General features: G+C 33.8%; 1 protein-coding gene across 7 annotated transcripts in view; it reads left to right on the plus strand.

Moving 5' to 3' along the window:
- The window catches only part of LOC149423230 (acetylcholine receptor subunit alpha-like), a 502266-nt gene that overhangs the window by 336970 nt on the left and 147907 nt on the right, over positions 1–17389 (plus strand). For all 7 annotated transcript variants that reach the window (XM_089632590.1, XM_089632595.1, XM_089632592.1 and 4 more), the window contains exon 6: positions 6982–7118. In XM_089632590.1, coding sequence (XP_089488716.1) covers positions 6982–7118 — 137 coding nt within the window. The remainder of the gene's footprint in view (positions 1–6981; positions 7119–17389) is intronic.

The following is a 17389-nucleotide window of genomic DNA, read 5'->3' on the forward strand; positions in this document are numbered from 1 at the left end:
GTCCTGTATGAGGTGGGCATTTGCCACGTTGGCCGTTTGCCACTCAAGTTTCCATCTTCTGGGGTGAGAGGTAATCGGAGGAGCCTCTCTCCTTCCGCGCCCAGAAGAGATTTAGTAAAAAGCTTCTTAGGATTCTGAAAAGCTTGAGAAAGACAGTTAGAAGCAGTGTTAAACGGAAAAGATGTCAATCGCATAATCTTAGTATTTTACTCAACATAAATTATAACAATCGTTGTGAACCAAGAAATGAACCACCCTTTTATTTAACATTATTTATTTAGATTAACTCTTAACATTACGAAACAAATTACCAACGCTTAAATGTCTCGTGAATTGCTTTAAGGTTATCCATCACAAGCCGCAATAATACGGGCCGTTGCGCCTCGGCACAATCTACATAGCCTGCTTATATAAGTTATCCTTTTCATGTAGACTTTGCCTACCCTTGTCTTAGTCAAAGTCGCCCTCGGTAGCTTAGCCTAAGCTTGGATTATACTAAGTACTGTGGATTCAATACGATTATGAAAGTATTTATTCGCCTGTAAAATCTGATATTTAAATTGTTAATTTATAAATAATTATTGTGTACCTTTTATTTGCCTATTTGCTTAATTTTGTTTTGTGGATAATTCATTCAGTGGTATTGAGGTCTGAAATATTTTTACAGGTTTTTTGTTATGCTCTAAATAAAATTTATTTATTTCCTTTAAATATTATAATTGTACTCGAATATACCTTTATTTCCCTAATCTCAGCTATTTACTCAAAAATGTTTATGATAATTCTTCTAAGTTATTACATTTGTTTGATGCCCGAATGGCAGTTAAATGGACTGTATAATTTGTAAATTAATTCGATCGGGTTTATATCACTGGGAATACGGAGAAAGATGAAGGAATCCTTATCTTATATATTAGTTTCTTATAATGCTGTTAGTTTCTTATAATGCTGTGAGTTTCTTATGATGCTATTGGTTTCTTATGATGCTGTTAGTTTCTTATGATGCTAATAGTTTCTTATGATGCTGTTAGTTTCTTATGATGCTGTTAGTTTCTTATGATGCTATTAGTTTCTTATGATGCTGTTGGTTTCTTATGATGCTGTTAGTTTCTTATGATGCTTTTAGTTTCTTATAATGCTGTTAGTTTCTTGTGATGCTGTTAGTTTATTATGGTGCTGTTAGTTTCTTTTGATGCTGTTAGTTTCTTACGATTCTGTTAGTTTCTTATAATGCGGTTAGTTTCTTCTGATACTATTGTTTTTTAAAGAATCTTATCTATGGATCTTTAAAAGACCTCATATAATCGCAATATGTTTATATTTCAACAACACGACTCTGTTTAATTTCATCACACGACGATATTGAATTTGAAGATGCAATTCACACGATTTATCGTCCTTTTCACGAGAATAATGATACAAGTAGTAAGATAACGTAAGTAGGTATGTTTGCCTTCTTTCTTATTTTCTTCTGTCTTCCCAGGTAATACTTTAAGGAAGTTTTCGAGGAACAAGGAAGATGATAATATTTTTAACAGGACCTTGGAATATGGTATTGTCAGTCAACTATTTCAACATTTTACAACATTATTCAATTGTATAGCATTAGATTTGCTTAATATTATTCTATTATATTTAAAAAGTATTTATTTTTTATTCATTACCATGCTTGATAGATATTACACCTTCACAACAGCATCGTTAAACTATGGTGAAGACGACAGACAATATATCGAGCATAAAATGTAGATACCTCTGAAATGCAAATAAGATCAATAATAAAAACCAATAAACATCGTTCATTAAAATAAAGCAACACAATTATCCAACGAAACGCTTCCTTTGTAATTATTTAACCGTTGAACTTAAGACATAACAAAGTGAAGGATTCGTGTACCATGTATAATGTATAAACAAGTTATGCCGCTTCCTACAGCTACCAGCTATCAGCCCTATGGTAGCTACAGAGGATGCTCGTGTGTTAAGGAAAGTTCATAAAATTGCAGTGTTGCCAGCATAAATAAAAAGAGATGATATGTTTTCGGTTTTGTCGGTAGTTGCGTGTAAAATCTTAATAATTAATTTTTATGTAAACCCCACTGTTTTATGCCCGATTGGCATTTAAAATTAAATGTATGTAAATGTAAAGAGAGGATCAATCGATCGTGTTATTATAAAAAGGAAATGCAAGGAGAGAGGAAAGGAAACCTTTTCTGGTGATGATGTTGATTTCTTGAACATTCCGTTGGTCACTTATCGGTGTACGCCTTATAAAATCACCATTAACGTTATATTTTCACCACACGAATCATTTTACATGCACAACAAGACAATATGGAACTTGGTTATGAAATTTGCACTATTTAATGGACTTTTCATTATACGAGCATGCAATCATAATAACATGCAATATCAACTACGACGAAGATTCGAATCGTAAAACAAATGCCAAATGTGTGCTAATAACAAATGAATAACACTGGTGTTGGTATTCTTTTTTCGATTCTTGTTTCTTCTAAGGGGAGATTTTTAGGAAAGGAAATTATAATTTTAATAGGACATTGGGATGTGGAGTAACCCAAAACTGTTTCAATATATAGCAATATAGCAATCCAGAACTGACAGAACTATGTCACCTCTATTATCCACAATGCATTAGATGAGATAAAAATGTATATTTTTCTTGATGAAGTGCATTTAACTCATATGTAAATTAGAGTAATCTGATCTCAGAATTGAAAAGCTTCTTTCTGCAAAAATACGTCTTTCGGAATACGAGCTTTGCAGATTATAATGAGGACTTTTAGACTCCCTTGTTACTTATCCTTGTGTCATTTTCTTTTTTAGTTTTACTGTTATGTTAATTTTTATCCGTCATACGAAAAAAGAGTAAAATTAAACTGAAGATGTTTCATCAAAAAATCAATAACCTGCACAAATTAAACATAAATCCTAACAAACCTTAGTCAAATCGTTGGTAACATGCATGCATTCTATATTCTAGGTGATTTATTTATACATTTTTGTAGGTGACGTGTACCTGGCAGTTTTGAGGTTGTGGATTCTAGTGTACCCCGTCCCCGACTTTTCTTGACACCATTTACTTCTGTATACCACACAGTTACTATTAAATAATCTACATTATATCGACTTTTATTCGACTCCTTATTTCATCCAGTTCACAGATAATGCATTAAGTCTTCCTCGGGCGTCTACGACTTATTCTATTATTTAAACCTCTCTAACACTCCTGAAACTAATTTGAACAAACTTTGGAATTTTCATCAATATTGGTCCAGTAGTTTTCGAGTCTATTTTATTTTATTTTTTAACATGACTGTATTTCACAATGTTTTCTCCACGGGGATTTCCCGTGCTGGGGAAGACATTTAACATTTTCAGTATTTTTATTTTATTTATGCAATCTATTTATTTTATTAAATTTTTATTTTTATTTAATCTAATCTAATGCAATCTATTTATCGATCTCACTTCATCAGTCTGTGCGATGTGCAATGTTCTGTCAATTTCATGTCTCCCTGTGTACCAGATTGGTATTAATTTGTTGTAAAGTTTTATGCCGTAGTAAATAAAATTTCTTCGTCCAAAAGTTGTCTTCGTTGAATGTATTTTTGATTGAAGAATCTAGTGATTTTGTTAGGTATGTTCGTTAGAAGATGAAGTGTATATTTTTATGAGTGTAAATAAGAATGATTGTAGCATAGAGTTGTTTAAGTGACATTATGTTTAGATTATTAAAAATAGGGTCAGAGCAATTTCTGATAGGTACTTTGAGCATTATTTTCAAGATAGCTTTTTGGGGTTATAATAAGGGAATTTAAAGTGGCGTTACTGGCGTCACTTCCCCATCCAATATAGATTCTAATGAGATCTCTTTTTTCAAAAACATTTTTTAATGTTTTAAAAAGTATGTAAGTATTTTTAAATTTTCGTTGTACAGTTTATATATGTTCTATCCATTTAAGATTTTTATCGATTTCTATTCCTAGATACCTTATGTGGTTGACCTTTTCAAATGACGGACAGTCGCATAATCTTTTTATATCTTGGCAATCATGGATTTTTAAGACAATATATTTTCTTCCCATTTAGGTTAATTGTGTTTACATTTAGCCATTTCTTGATATTGTATAAATTAGCGTCAACTTTCTTAAATTTTTGCTCTCAGTTTTCTCCATTTCTTAGGATAACGATGTCATTGGCAAAACTTATAATTTCACCATCAGTTTCTATAATGCACAAGTGGTCAATGTAAATAAAAATCAAGATTAGACCCAAAACACCACCCTGGGGCACACAAAATTTTACGTCAAGTGGTTGGCTAGTTTTATCACCAATTTGTTTTCTATTTGTCATGTAGCGTTTGAATAATCGTAATTCTTTATACTATATCCCTACGTTATAAAGTTTTTTTAAAGGGTACTTATGGTTTATGGTGTCAAGGGCTTTTGAAAGATTGAGGAATGACCCAATGGATTCTCTACCTGCATCTAGATTTGTTTAATGTTATTTATACCTAGGGCAATGGCGTCAGATGTACCTCGATTTTCCCTAAAGCCAAATTGATTTTGTGACAAAAAGTTTTTTTTTTCAAAGTAGTTAATTAGTTTTAAACGGTTGTTTCCATAATTTTTGATAGAGTATTCAGAAGTGTGATTGGTCTGTAGTTTTAATTACCTGATTAATACACTGGTATTAATGTGCCTAGTGTATGTTTAGGGGACAAACTAACAAACAAACATACATATATTACATTTTTATATATTCACGTTTGTGTGCCAAGTTTCAGGAGAACGTTATTTTGTTTAATAAAGCCAGAATAATCTAATATACTTAGTCCGAAGTTGACCTGCCATAGTTACAAATATAATATAAACACATGGTTTGTACAAGCCCGTATCCGTTGTTATTGCTGGATTGGAGTAAACAGACCCTAAGTTACTTGGATAGTAAGTTTATCATTGTGTAAAATAACATCCAATTTGAAGCTAGTTTGCCACTGTGCAGGTCATTTCACTATCCGCCTAACTCCACTACAGACAGCAGTTTCATGTACACATTATTATTATAGCTCTGGTACCAATTTCACCCGTGTTTGTTACTAATTACCCATGTCGCATTTCAATACGAACACAGAATTGACTTTACAATCATTTAAAAAATTCAATAAAAACTGAAAGAGTATGCGTCTAGATAAATTTGATTAATTTATGTTATTTATCAATTTACTCATGTAAAAAAATATAAAGCATATTTGCGGCACATTTTAGTGGAAGTGGATGTTACTCTCAGTATCGCTGTGGGGTTAGACCGCCATTCAGAATTGAAACATTGCTTGAAACGGCTTTAGTGTTTGGTGACCAGATCTACATAGCCAGGTCTCACTACCTTCAGACTCACAACACACCCCATTTGGGGATGTCAGTCCACTGGATCTAGACAGTCGGGACTCTTGTGATAAAAATTTCAATTTAAAAAAATTTCGTCTCTGTTGGTCTTTAAATTCTTCCAAGAACTTTCAATCAAAAATTCATATCGTTGGAGTTCGCTTCCTGAGTTATTAATGGGAAGGATAAAAAGCTGAAAATGAATTTATGCTCATAATGGGCTTAGAATAATTAAAACATGGATGATAGTAGGTTCCTACCAATAAATAAACAAGCATTTGTGAACCTTTTTCAAGTAAATCAAATTAGAACAAAGTCTAATTAGGGCAATCCTTGTAAGCTTTGTAAGAGCTGTGATGACTAATAAAAGGTTGCGTTTTGCTCTGTAATGTTAAGTAACCTAACTTCAGTTATATCCGACAGGACTGACTCAAGCAGCACTTTGTATATCGTTGGTTTCGGAGATCAGCAAAACCCAGAGGCAGAAAATACTCACTGAAACCCTTTTGGTAGAACAAAGGGTTAATGAAAGGGAACATACTAGGAAGGAACGATGCAGTGGAAACCTGTTTCCTCAGTGAACCCATAAAGTGGTTGTTAAACTTTGTTACACTGTCTTGCCTGTTGAACTGCTATAAATAAGTTTCATACTTGCAAATTAAAAACTAATTGTTTTCACCGCTAAAATTATACATTCATTTTAATATTCCCGTTACAAAATGTTTTAATGTTTTCACCAAGTTCTGCTCGTTGTTTGTACTCTACGAGACGTACTGCAAATTTCAATATTTTTTAAATTACTTATTAATAAATCGTCTCGATGGAGCCTCACAACGGTTTGATAATTGCATTGAAAGCCAAATTTAAGGTCCAGGCAGAACTTAATAATGGTATTATTAAATTGGATTTACTTTAAATTTATGAAATAGATTATTTGGATAAATTAAACATAATAAAATAATAATTTGACAAATTCAATTAAAAATGTGTAATAAACGTTCAATAAATAAATAATTTTATTTTTCGTCGATAAAGGCAATACGTTTTGAAATTACACATATTCTTTACATTGATTTGATATTCTTTAGTCTTGTTCCTCGTAGTTTGAAAACCATAGCTTATCTTACTATTTTTTTTATCTTATCCTCAGCACGGGAGATCCCAGTGAGGATATCATTATATCTATTTGTTACACAAAAAAAAAGATAATAAAACATTATTATTATTATTATCTTTTGTGTACTGGTCCCAGCGAAAGATTGTACGTTACGAAATTGTGATAATATTTTATCTACTGGGGTGTTAGTAGGACATTTTAAAATATTGTCAGGTTATTTGTAACCCGGGAATGTGTGTATTTCTTTTGAAAAAAATAGATATAAATATTAAAAAAGTTTATATGAATACGATGAAAACAATATTTTCCAATAATTTCTTCTCTTCATTTTCTCCATCTCTTTCCCCCCATCTGGCTACGGGTATTTGAGATTCTAGTGCTTATTCACTAGCATTCTACAGTAGATTCTATAGTAGTTTGAATAGTAATAAGAGAGGGTTGTGTTGATGTTTCCAGGTGACGTTATCCATCTCCATCCTCATTAGTCTCCACGTGTTCTTCCTCCTTGTGGTAGAGATCATCCCACCTACCTCCCTGGTAGTGCCGCTGCTGGGCAAGTACCTCATCTTCGCCATGATACTGGTCTCCATCAGGTGAGTGTCTATAAAGATATTAATTCCACGCGGGAGTAAAATCATTTATGTCTATTCTCTTACATGCATTTTACAGATGATTACAGTTTACATAGATAATAAGTTCCAGTAATACAGTAAATGTTAATAATCAGTGACAGTATGTAAATAAGTTAGAAGTTGCATTTTGTGAACACCTCACCAGGATAAAGTGTTATTCCGCGACATAAGTAAAAATACAGTACACTATTTGAGACTCTCAAGGAGGATTCCGTAGTTTCACCAATGGCGGCAGTATTGTATGTTGAGTTAGTAATATATAGACATAATGTGAACGATGTATTGAAGAAATAAGAAAAGAATACTACGTAAAGAGCCTCAGACGAAAAGATAATAAAACAAAACAAAAAAGTGGATGATAATATTAAAGCCAGTATTTAAAAAATAAGTATGCAATAATAATCTATCGTAATGCAAATTATGTAGTTTAAATGTTAATTAAATTGTTTTGTTTAGTTTCGAGTGATTATGATTTGGAAAACTTATTCCTCTCAGGGCTTATGTAATCTTTGGTAATGTTGTATAGCGGGTATTTTTAAGAAAAGGAAGAGAAGAAAGAGGAAGCTCTGGGAATGAAAACAGTATGAAAGTCCACGTGTGTGTGACGTATGAATCCATCGCTCCCACTGAGAGATTAAAGCTAGTCTCACACGTACGCTCAATACTCTCATAATATGTTTGCTTGGCCTATTTCACCATACCAAACAAGTAGGCCTGAAACAGGCCAAGCCCTCATTTTATATTTTACGAGAGTATAACGTACGTGTGAGACTAGCATAAATGTTATCCCTGAATCGGTGATCAGATACATCCGCCGCGCCGCCAAGAACTGGACAATGCTCACGTCATGAACGCGGGTACCCCATCTATGTCACCAAACGTAGCGAACAACTTAGAGTGACCTATGGTAGAGGTCTTGATTATCCTATGAATGGTTCCCGGGGCAACCAGTTAAACCCGTATATTATGTATGCACTTATTATGTACTGTCATTCCTCCATATTACTAGACTAAACATCAAATATTAGGGGTTTGTCCAGGTTCCAAGCCACCAATAAGGGTACAATGCCGAAAAGACTAGAACTTACCAGAAAAAACTTGTTAAGAATATATCAAAGGCGTCAATAAATTCATTCCGAGCAGCTGTCTAGGACAGAGCCTTACTGCAATAGTTTAGTAAGTTCACAATGTTTCATTTTGTTGTTGTAATAACTATTATTATATACTCTTTGAATTGTTAAATTTTACAATCTGTCATGCATATTTTTGTCGTGAAATGACAAGAGAGCATGAACCTTATGAATCTTCTCAGGATGCGTGGGAAATGCTATATCTGTCTTCTACTAGTGGGAGTGGATGTCAACTCCCTCGTTAAATGATAGAACGACTTCAAAGAACAAACTTTTAATAGGGCAAGTCAACGCCAACCAAAAACATTTCGTCAATGCCAGCAAAAAATAAAAGAATTAAAAATAAGTATACAAAGACCTCGTAAAGTATCACAAATCATAATTCTGGAAGCGAGAAAAAGAGGGAGAATTTTAAACGACCGATCCGCTTCCAAGGAAGTATCTTCGACGGGGTACTCAGTAGCCATCAATTGCGAGGGACTTTCATAGGTACTAGGTTCCAACTGGAAGCTTCATCCAACATCCTCAGGCCGATGACGAAGAAATTCTCCGTCCGGCAACAAATTCTGCCACTTTGAGCTGCACCTCAGGAACTCCAGCGTGGGAAGGCAAACACACGACGCAACAAATTCCAGCACTTTTTAGGACCTTCGCCAAGACCACCGGTGGTCTGGATGATCCGGTGCAACAATTCCACTACGCTCCTCAAGAGCACGGAATCCGAATACTGCCGACCATTGAGACGTGTAGGATCAGCTAGAGATGTACGACTCGCATCGTCGCGGACGAAAAACACAAAAACAGGCTCTCAGCCCAACTCGGATTTCTATTAATCTCCTAAACATTTATTTGTGGATTATGTAAATGTACTGGGCCTTGGGAAAAGCGAAATATTTTGCCTTTTGGCAAATTATTTTTTTGCCGAAATGAGTTTCACGGTCTCAAGATATATATTTTTTTTTTTCAAATCTAAATATATTTTAAATTATTAATCAATTTACAGATTATAATCAATAATATTAACAAAGATGATAATTCATACAATTAGTAAATAAGTTTTCACTGCTTTTGTTTTTTTAATGTTCCTCTTCTATAGAAGCTGGCGCTTGTGTCTAGAAGAGTGGTGAGTATCAAGATGAAGAATATTTAGTGTTTGTAATTATGAATATTAAAATTTATAATTAATTACAAAAATAGTTTCATCATTTTGGTATTTTTACATTGAACTTCTGTTTAATTTCTTTTATGAGTTTTTAGAGCCAAGTGGTGACATCTGTACTCACCAAAGCACAATCATAATATAATTTTTACCCTTTTTCAATGGACGTTTGTTTTAAATACGCTACACAATTTTATTTTAAACTATAAAACTTTACAAATCGGGTTTACGTTGAAATAAACATTTTAGGTGCAAGTTTTATGTTTTCAGGCAAATACGGAATTTAAATTTTAATGTATTAAAGCCGAGACTGTTTTTAAACGAAGAGTTTAATTTGAGTTCAGTTCAGCCTTCCAAATGAACGCGTAGCGTTAATGCGATATCCTTGAAAATTGAATAATATTTAATTTGCTAGTTTTCTCTTCTTTTATATGGATTTTGAACTTAATTCATTGAATAATCACAAATTATTAAATTTATTGTGCCAACATTCTCGAATTATTAGAATTGTGCTTCTTACGGAGTCTAAATTTCTTTACGAAATCACCTGTCAAAATTTAAGCATCGTCTAAACTAACTAACCATCACGTCGTTTTCCCGTAAGGGTAGGCAGATAGGACGAACCGCCACATAACTCAGTCTTGGCACACACTCCTTGCCTCATTCACATTCATACATCGTCTCATACATACTCTTCTATTATTCTGACTCTTGACATGGCCCGACTCTGATTCACTTGGTTGTACCATGTCTTCCTCGGGCGTCCCCGACTTCTGCTACTTCACATTTTCATCATATATTCTCCTTACACTCCTTTCTTCGTTCGTTCGCTCTACATGCCCAAACCACCTAAGCGTCTCTTTCTTGATCTTACTCATTACGCTTACATCAGCCTTGCACTCTTTGCGGATCTCCACATTTCTCACACGATCATACATGGTTTTACCACACATACGCCTCAAGGATTTAATTTCTACAGCATTTAGTCTACTTTCATGCTTTTTCTGCCAGTTCCAGGCCTCACTTCCGTACATCAGGGTAGGTACCAGCACTCTATTGTGGACTGCTAGCTTCGCTTCTTTGAACAAGTTTTTAGCATTTAGCATCATCCACTGTATTTTATTTTATTAATCTCGTATTTTTGAACGGTAAATTAGCAAAATAATAAACGTACTTATCATCCTAAATAAATACAAAATCTGTATTATTGGGTTACCAAAGTCCCATCAATCACTTGCAAAATCATCATCATCAAGACAAATTCGCTAATGAAAATTATTCCCCACATTACTCAAGTCAGGTTATCTGTTCAGAAAGAGGAGAGCTTGTCAGTGTGATAAGCTCCAGGATCATTAACTTACATGAGGGTACACGAGGGGCATTCCCCGTCCCCCGCTCCCGCCCACCCACAAGCCCGGCCAAACTTAGCTAATTAACTACTTCAGATCAAATCTGCGCCCAAGTTGTGCTCATCAGCTGGTTAAAGAGTCAATTTATTGAAAGCTTTCTAGTAATCGAATTCTGTGAAAAATATCACTGGTTTTTGCAATGTTAACGCGATTGTGCAAATAACTGATGCGCATTTTCGTTCTTAAAACTGTGGCGGCTATTTCGGGCAGCCCAGTGGTGGCAAGCATCGAGAAGGGACGAAGTATGATATTTGTTTATTTAAAGTAGCTGCATACGTTTGCGGCAAAGGGTCAAAGGAATGTATGAAGTGATTTGTGACTGATAGTATATTTGTTTTGCTTTTTTTATAAATGAGCTAAAAAAAATTTAAAGTCATTGCAGCGAAGAACGAAAATAGGTAGTAATAGTAATATTAATATAGTTAAACGGGTGATGCCATCAGAAGAGCAAATCCTTTGATGGGAAGACTTGAATGCACTAATGTAGTCACAATTGAATTCAGGCACTTTATTTTCCCTTTTTGACTGCTGAATTGAATTACTGGCATCTTAAGAATGCAGCCAATTACACTGTAAACCTCAGCACTACTGCTATTATTGACTCAACTCTAAGATAAAGCTACTCACCACCCCGTATGTGAATCATTGCGAACGATGTAAATCGATTATACCATTCGAAAAAACCACTGTATCTATTGTTATGCGTGAAATGATTCAATATAAGTAAAACAAGTTTTAATTGATGTAATATTTAGTATGTAACAGAATCCTATATATGTACACCTATACATATAGATGATCCAGAAGTTTCAATTGTTCCTATTATATATACCTATTGAATAATGTTATTCTATTTTCCTTATAATTAGTTTTACTCGCTCACCAAGCACAAAAACCAGTTTCTTCTTTGGTGAGATTGCGATTATAAATACATTTTGGACCCATATTTTATTTATATAGCACAACTTTACCCACTTATATCTATATTAAATAAAAATTAAAAAATATATTTTTTAACTAGCTTAAGTGACGAAGTTTGTACATAACGTATTTTAATGATTATATCTATATTGTATACCGATGTACTAACCATGTGCAACAAATTTATGCTTAACTAAACAACCTCTCTTGTAGTGGATTTTAGTCTAGCAGGCGGACAAACCAATTTCAGTAAAGCACCTATAGACCAATTCCCTTTTCTAAAAAACCTGTATTCGGTAAAAATGTATGCAATTTTACTAATCAATTGTTGTTTAATCTATTTTTAAGGAGACGAAAGCACCGGCAGAAGAAAAACAAATACACATCTATTTACATAGAAACATCTTTAAATAAAGCTCCTAGTTGAATAGATTTTATTACAAAATAATAAAGGTAATAACATAATTTGGTTTTAAGGAACAAGTTTCCTGAGTAAATTGTTAAAAAGTTTAAGCAAAGCTAATTAAGAAAAAATATGAATACCTTCTAGGAATAACAACGCAAAAATAAATTCTGAACATCATAAACTCGCGAACTTTCCTTCGGGGATGTTCTCTTCTTTAACAACCCTACACTTTATTCTCTCATTACTATAAAGCAAAAGGGAAAAGCTACGGAAAAGCCACGGAAAATCCAAGGAAAATTAAACTTTAATCCACTACCTGATAATATTTTAATGATTTCAAGATACAATCACACAATCTAGGACTACGTTTCTTGCAATGCGTCTTGGAATGCTAACACAGATCGATCTAATAAACAAATTATTGGGTTCGGCTTTTTTGGTCACTCTATGGTTCAAATCAATGGGTCAGTTTCATAAACGGGAAAATATTAATTCTCGTATTTACATTTTACATATCTTCTAAATATGTCAAAATTATAAAGAAATTAGAACTATTATAACATAAATTTTAAAAAACTTGCTTGATTTTCAATTCTGTACAGCCGGTAGATGCCAACAAAGGTAAGAACTGTGCTATAATTTTATTTATGAATGAATGACCAAGTTTTGGAGTCTATGGCTTACGCCATTGAAGTAATAATCATGTTTATTTTTTCATGGTGCTTTCACACCAACGAAGTATTGAATTTCGTTAGTCTAAACAAAAGTTTAATCTTGAAATCTTCAACGCTTAACACCGATGGTTGTGGAAATTTTAGAAGCACACGTCGCACTTATTCTACTGTCGTTCTGATGTGAAATTCGGCAAAAAAATTCTCTCACGTAAGAAATAAAGATCATTGCACATCTTCGGGTTGTCTAGAATTGCCATCTTGCTTTCTGGGGGCATGTTCAGAAGTGAACGCACCCTCAACCTCTAGACTACAGACTACATAAATACCTTTTCTGCTTTATACACTGTAACTAAATTTAAAATGCTAAAATACATATTTTAAAATTCTAGAGGGCACCTTTTAAGATGTATTTTAGATATGTATTTTTACTGGGTTTTTGTTTTTTTATTTTCCGAGAAGTAACATTAATAATTCTATTTTTATGTGATAACGTCATAGACATTTAAATTGATAGACAAGCCAATCAGGGACCAATGACCGTCTCCTTTTCTGGGATAATAAATAAATCTTACATGCACACAGGCCACTTGCATTGTAATATTACGATTAAGTCCTCGAAAATACAATCCGCTTATAATTAGATCTATTTACAATAACGCACAAATGGTTGGCAGCTTGGAAATCGAGTAAACTAAAGTTCAAGCTTGTTTCCAGAATTGAATATTTTGTTACACTATTTATTTGGACATTTTTAAAAATATGTTATAATTTACCCACCTCACACATTTTTATCCGTTCGTTTAAAAATGAACATTTAGATCCCACGTATAAAAGTCTCACAATGTTTTGCGCTGCAAACCTTTGAATACTTTAGCGTATTTTACATTTTTGTGCATGGTTTGGTTATTTCATGTGCGCTCTTCGGCGGTCGTAGGTCGTTCGATTTCGTAGTTTATTCAAAACATTCACGAATCCTCCTGATGTCAAAAATATGGTCACGTGGTTTGCCTCCAGTTCGTCGAAATGATACGCAGATTTCATGTTAGGCAAGTCTATCAAATTGGATGTCTATGGAAACATCACAAAAGTTCTTACTGCTTGGAATCTTTGCCTATATTCTCCCCAAAATCGCGAGGATGAAAGAGATGGGGAGAAGGAATGATATAAAGAAAAAGTAGCGAAATTCCAGGCTATTCGGATCAAGTCACAAAGCCTACGTATATATAGCCTTATCCAGCAGTCTCACGATACGATACTAAATCACGATACGATACTAAATCGTGGTCTTTTAAACGATTCTAAAAGCATATCACACTTGGAACGCGGTGCAAACTTTTGTACATCGTATTCTCTCAATATCATCATCGAAGCCAAACGTGCAAAATTTACGAGTGTAAATAATTATTATGAATAAAACACACTTCAGTGTTTGGTTTTCGGTGCTTGTGAAAAGCATAAATATTTGGTTGACAATGCGGTAGTTGGTATTCAATTAAAAGTATCCTCTTGTTTTACGTTTGTAACAACATAGATATATTTTTTAAAGTGTTCATTTGCGGTGGAATTTCATTGTTATAATCGCATTACCGGGAAAACATACCAAAAATAACAAATAAAACACAATACGATTTGAATTGTTTCGTTTTATCTCATTTTCATCTGCACAGCAGCGGAAAATCCGCAAAGGTTTTTAACGAAACGTGCGGAGACTTCTTTGATAAAAGGATTTCATTGTGAAATATATTTCACATTCATGTTAAATTGCTACGTTTTTGTAATAATTCCAGGCATCACAGGGAAATATTTGGTCTACACAAAAAAATTTTAACTCGCAAAATCTTTCTTTAATCATATATTAGTTGTTGATGTCCTAGTACAAAAACACACGGAGAAAACTTACTAAAATGAAATACTGTTAATTTATTAAAAAACTGGTCAAATTATTCGTTTTATTGTTAAAAACGGGACTGCAGGCCTAAAACGAATGAATCGAAAGAGTTTTTTAAAAAGTATCAGTCAAAAAGTTAACTTAAAATTTTTATTTATTTGTGTCCTTACATCTTCTATTATTTTTTATTTATTATTTACAATATTTTATTTTTTGTAAATTCTCTCAGGCCACGGGTATAGAACCCTTTTTTTCAGTTTTTTTTTTTATATTTTTTATAATTATTATAATTTAAAGTGAAAATCTGTTATTGGATTTTATCTTTATTATTTAGTTTATTCTTATGTATGTAAATAATCTGTTAATTTTCCCAAATAAATAAAATAAAATAAAAGCGAATGTTTTTTGAGAACGGCGGAACACGTGTTCATACAAATACTGATATTGATAATCTGATATTGTCGCATTCCGTCATGATATATTTTAGGAAAAGAACACGTGTTCTGGATATATTTTGAAAGACTCATATTTTATCAGGAAGTAGGCATGCTGTCACTTTTTTAACAGGATCATTTTTCTCCATGTACATGCATCCCTAAAGCCATTTTGGTTTGATTTATTTAAGCCGAAATAAAACATGTATTTTTTCTTGATATGTAAAAATACGTTTTTGGATCGATTACTATTCATTGATTATTCTTTCTTCTGTGACTGAATCCGAATTGTGTACAAATTCTGCGACTAACTATCATATGTTTTCCTCTTTGCCCAGAATACTAATGGAGGGTTACAATTATACCAAGTCAGTGGACATCTTCAATTTATTTTTAAACAAATATAAAATGTTGTTAATGAAGTAATTCAGTTATGTACAATAAATAATGTATATTTCTTAATATTCTTATGTAAAAGCACCGAAAAAGGGCGTTAATTAATAAATAAATAAACAAAATTTAAACACACGGTAGGCCGTTTTCCTTCCTTTAAAATAATGCGGAAAAGTTCGAAGACCGGAAATGGCTACTTCATCCTACTCATCTTTAGAGCGCCCATATAAAGACTACTTAGTAATAAATATTTCAGGTACTAAGTAAGGCAAGCTATTAACAAGAAAATAACTAAAATCATTTAACTTCTTCCGATACGACTTGCTTTACAAATATAGTACGTAGGGAATACATTTACGGCTTTATTAATAAACGTAGTTCAAATTTTATTCCATTGATAATAAACATCATTAAAAAGTTGTTATACTCGGAATTTTAAATGTTCTATTTATTGTTTTGAAGATGTAAAAAAAACAATTTTAGAAACTAGGTAAAATTTTCTCATATATTTTTGTATTTGAAATAAACTTTAATAGTTATCAATTGGAATATTTTAATACTATATAATAATAACATGAAAAACTGTACCTTTCGATCTTGCGCTACGACTTGTTTCAATGCAGGCTCGATCCCTACCCGCAAGGCGCACAGTCATTTTTCCACAACCCAGAACCAGCTAGCTAGTATAATCTGGTAGAGGTGTCCGTCCCCATGATCCCATGAAGTGACGACCCACCACGCTTTTCAAGAATCTCATTTCAGCCGCCCGAATCCTAGAATCCCCTCGCTAGTTAATCGTCTAACAGTAGGTACATCCTCAAAAGAAGAAAGGCTAAATAATGTAGGTGTAGGCTGCCACATCGGAGGATAGTGTCTGAATAACGTCAGTTACGAGGACGACATGGTCCCGATGGCACCATTGGGGGACTGCGCATTCTTCTGAAAATCTGTGAAGAGTATGCTGAAGAAACAAATATGTTCTATAACCCGACTAAAACGGCTCTATTGGTCATAAGACATGGGCAAGGCTCGAAAAATATTCCTCCAGCTACCCTGAACGGTGTGAACTTAAAGGTGACCGAAGGAACTAAATACCTTTGACATATAATCACCAGTAATCTGATGGACGATGATGATATCGATAGACAAATACGAGCTCTCAGCGTAAAAGCAAACATGCTCAGTTGAAGATTTCACCTTTGTAGTACCGCTGTAAAAAGGACGCTCTTCCTTTCCTTCTGCGCATCGTTGTACACGTGTGAACTATGAGCAAACTACAAAAATAGTAGTATGGAAAGACTACGGGTCCAATACAATAACGCCTTCCGCATAATGTTTCGTCTCCCCAGACTGCAGCGCTTCCCGTATGTTCACGGAGGGGCAAGTTCCCGTATATTATAACCAGGGTGGCAGGAATGAGGGAAAGGATAAGCAGCTCTGGAAATATCCTCACCATGGAAGCCCGCCTCACTCCATCCTCCAACATTGACGCACACTGGAGAAAAATACTAGCTCCTAATATAGTCACGGCTCTATTATTATTATTATTATTTTTACAAGGCACTAAGAGTAAAATGTCTACTTACCCATAAATCATTCATCTGCGCACGTTAATAATATACAACTGTTTACGTGTTTGTTTGGTTTCGCGAACTTCCAAAATGTAAACACGCATACCGTAAGCGGTAAATGTACTAAGCGCGTTGTATTTATGTATGTCGAAGCGTGCAGATACCATCTTCGATGAAATGCCTGGAGGATATGGGGCTGGTTGATACACATCTGGGGGCACCACCCGCCGCCTGTATTTCTCCGACA

Source organism: Hesperophylax consimilis, chromosome 6 (assembly GCF_061612785.1).
Source record: "Hesperophylax consimilis isolate HC1 chromosome 6, BYU_Hcon_1.0, whole genome shotgun sequence".
NCBI classification, from domain to species: Eukaryota; Metazoa; Arthropoda; class Insecta; order Trichoptera; family Limnephilidae; genus Hesperophylax; species Hesperophylax consimilis.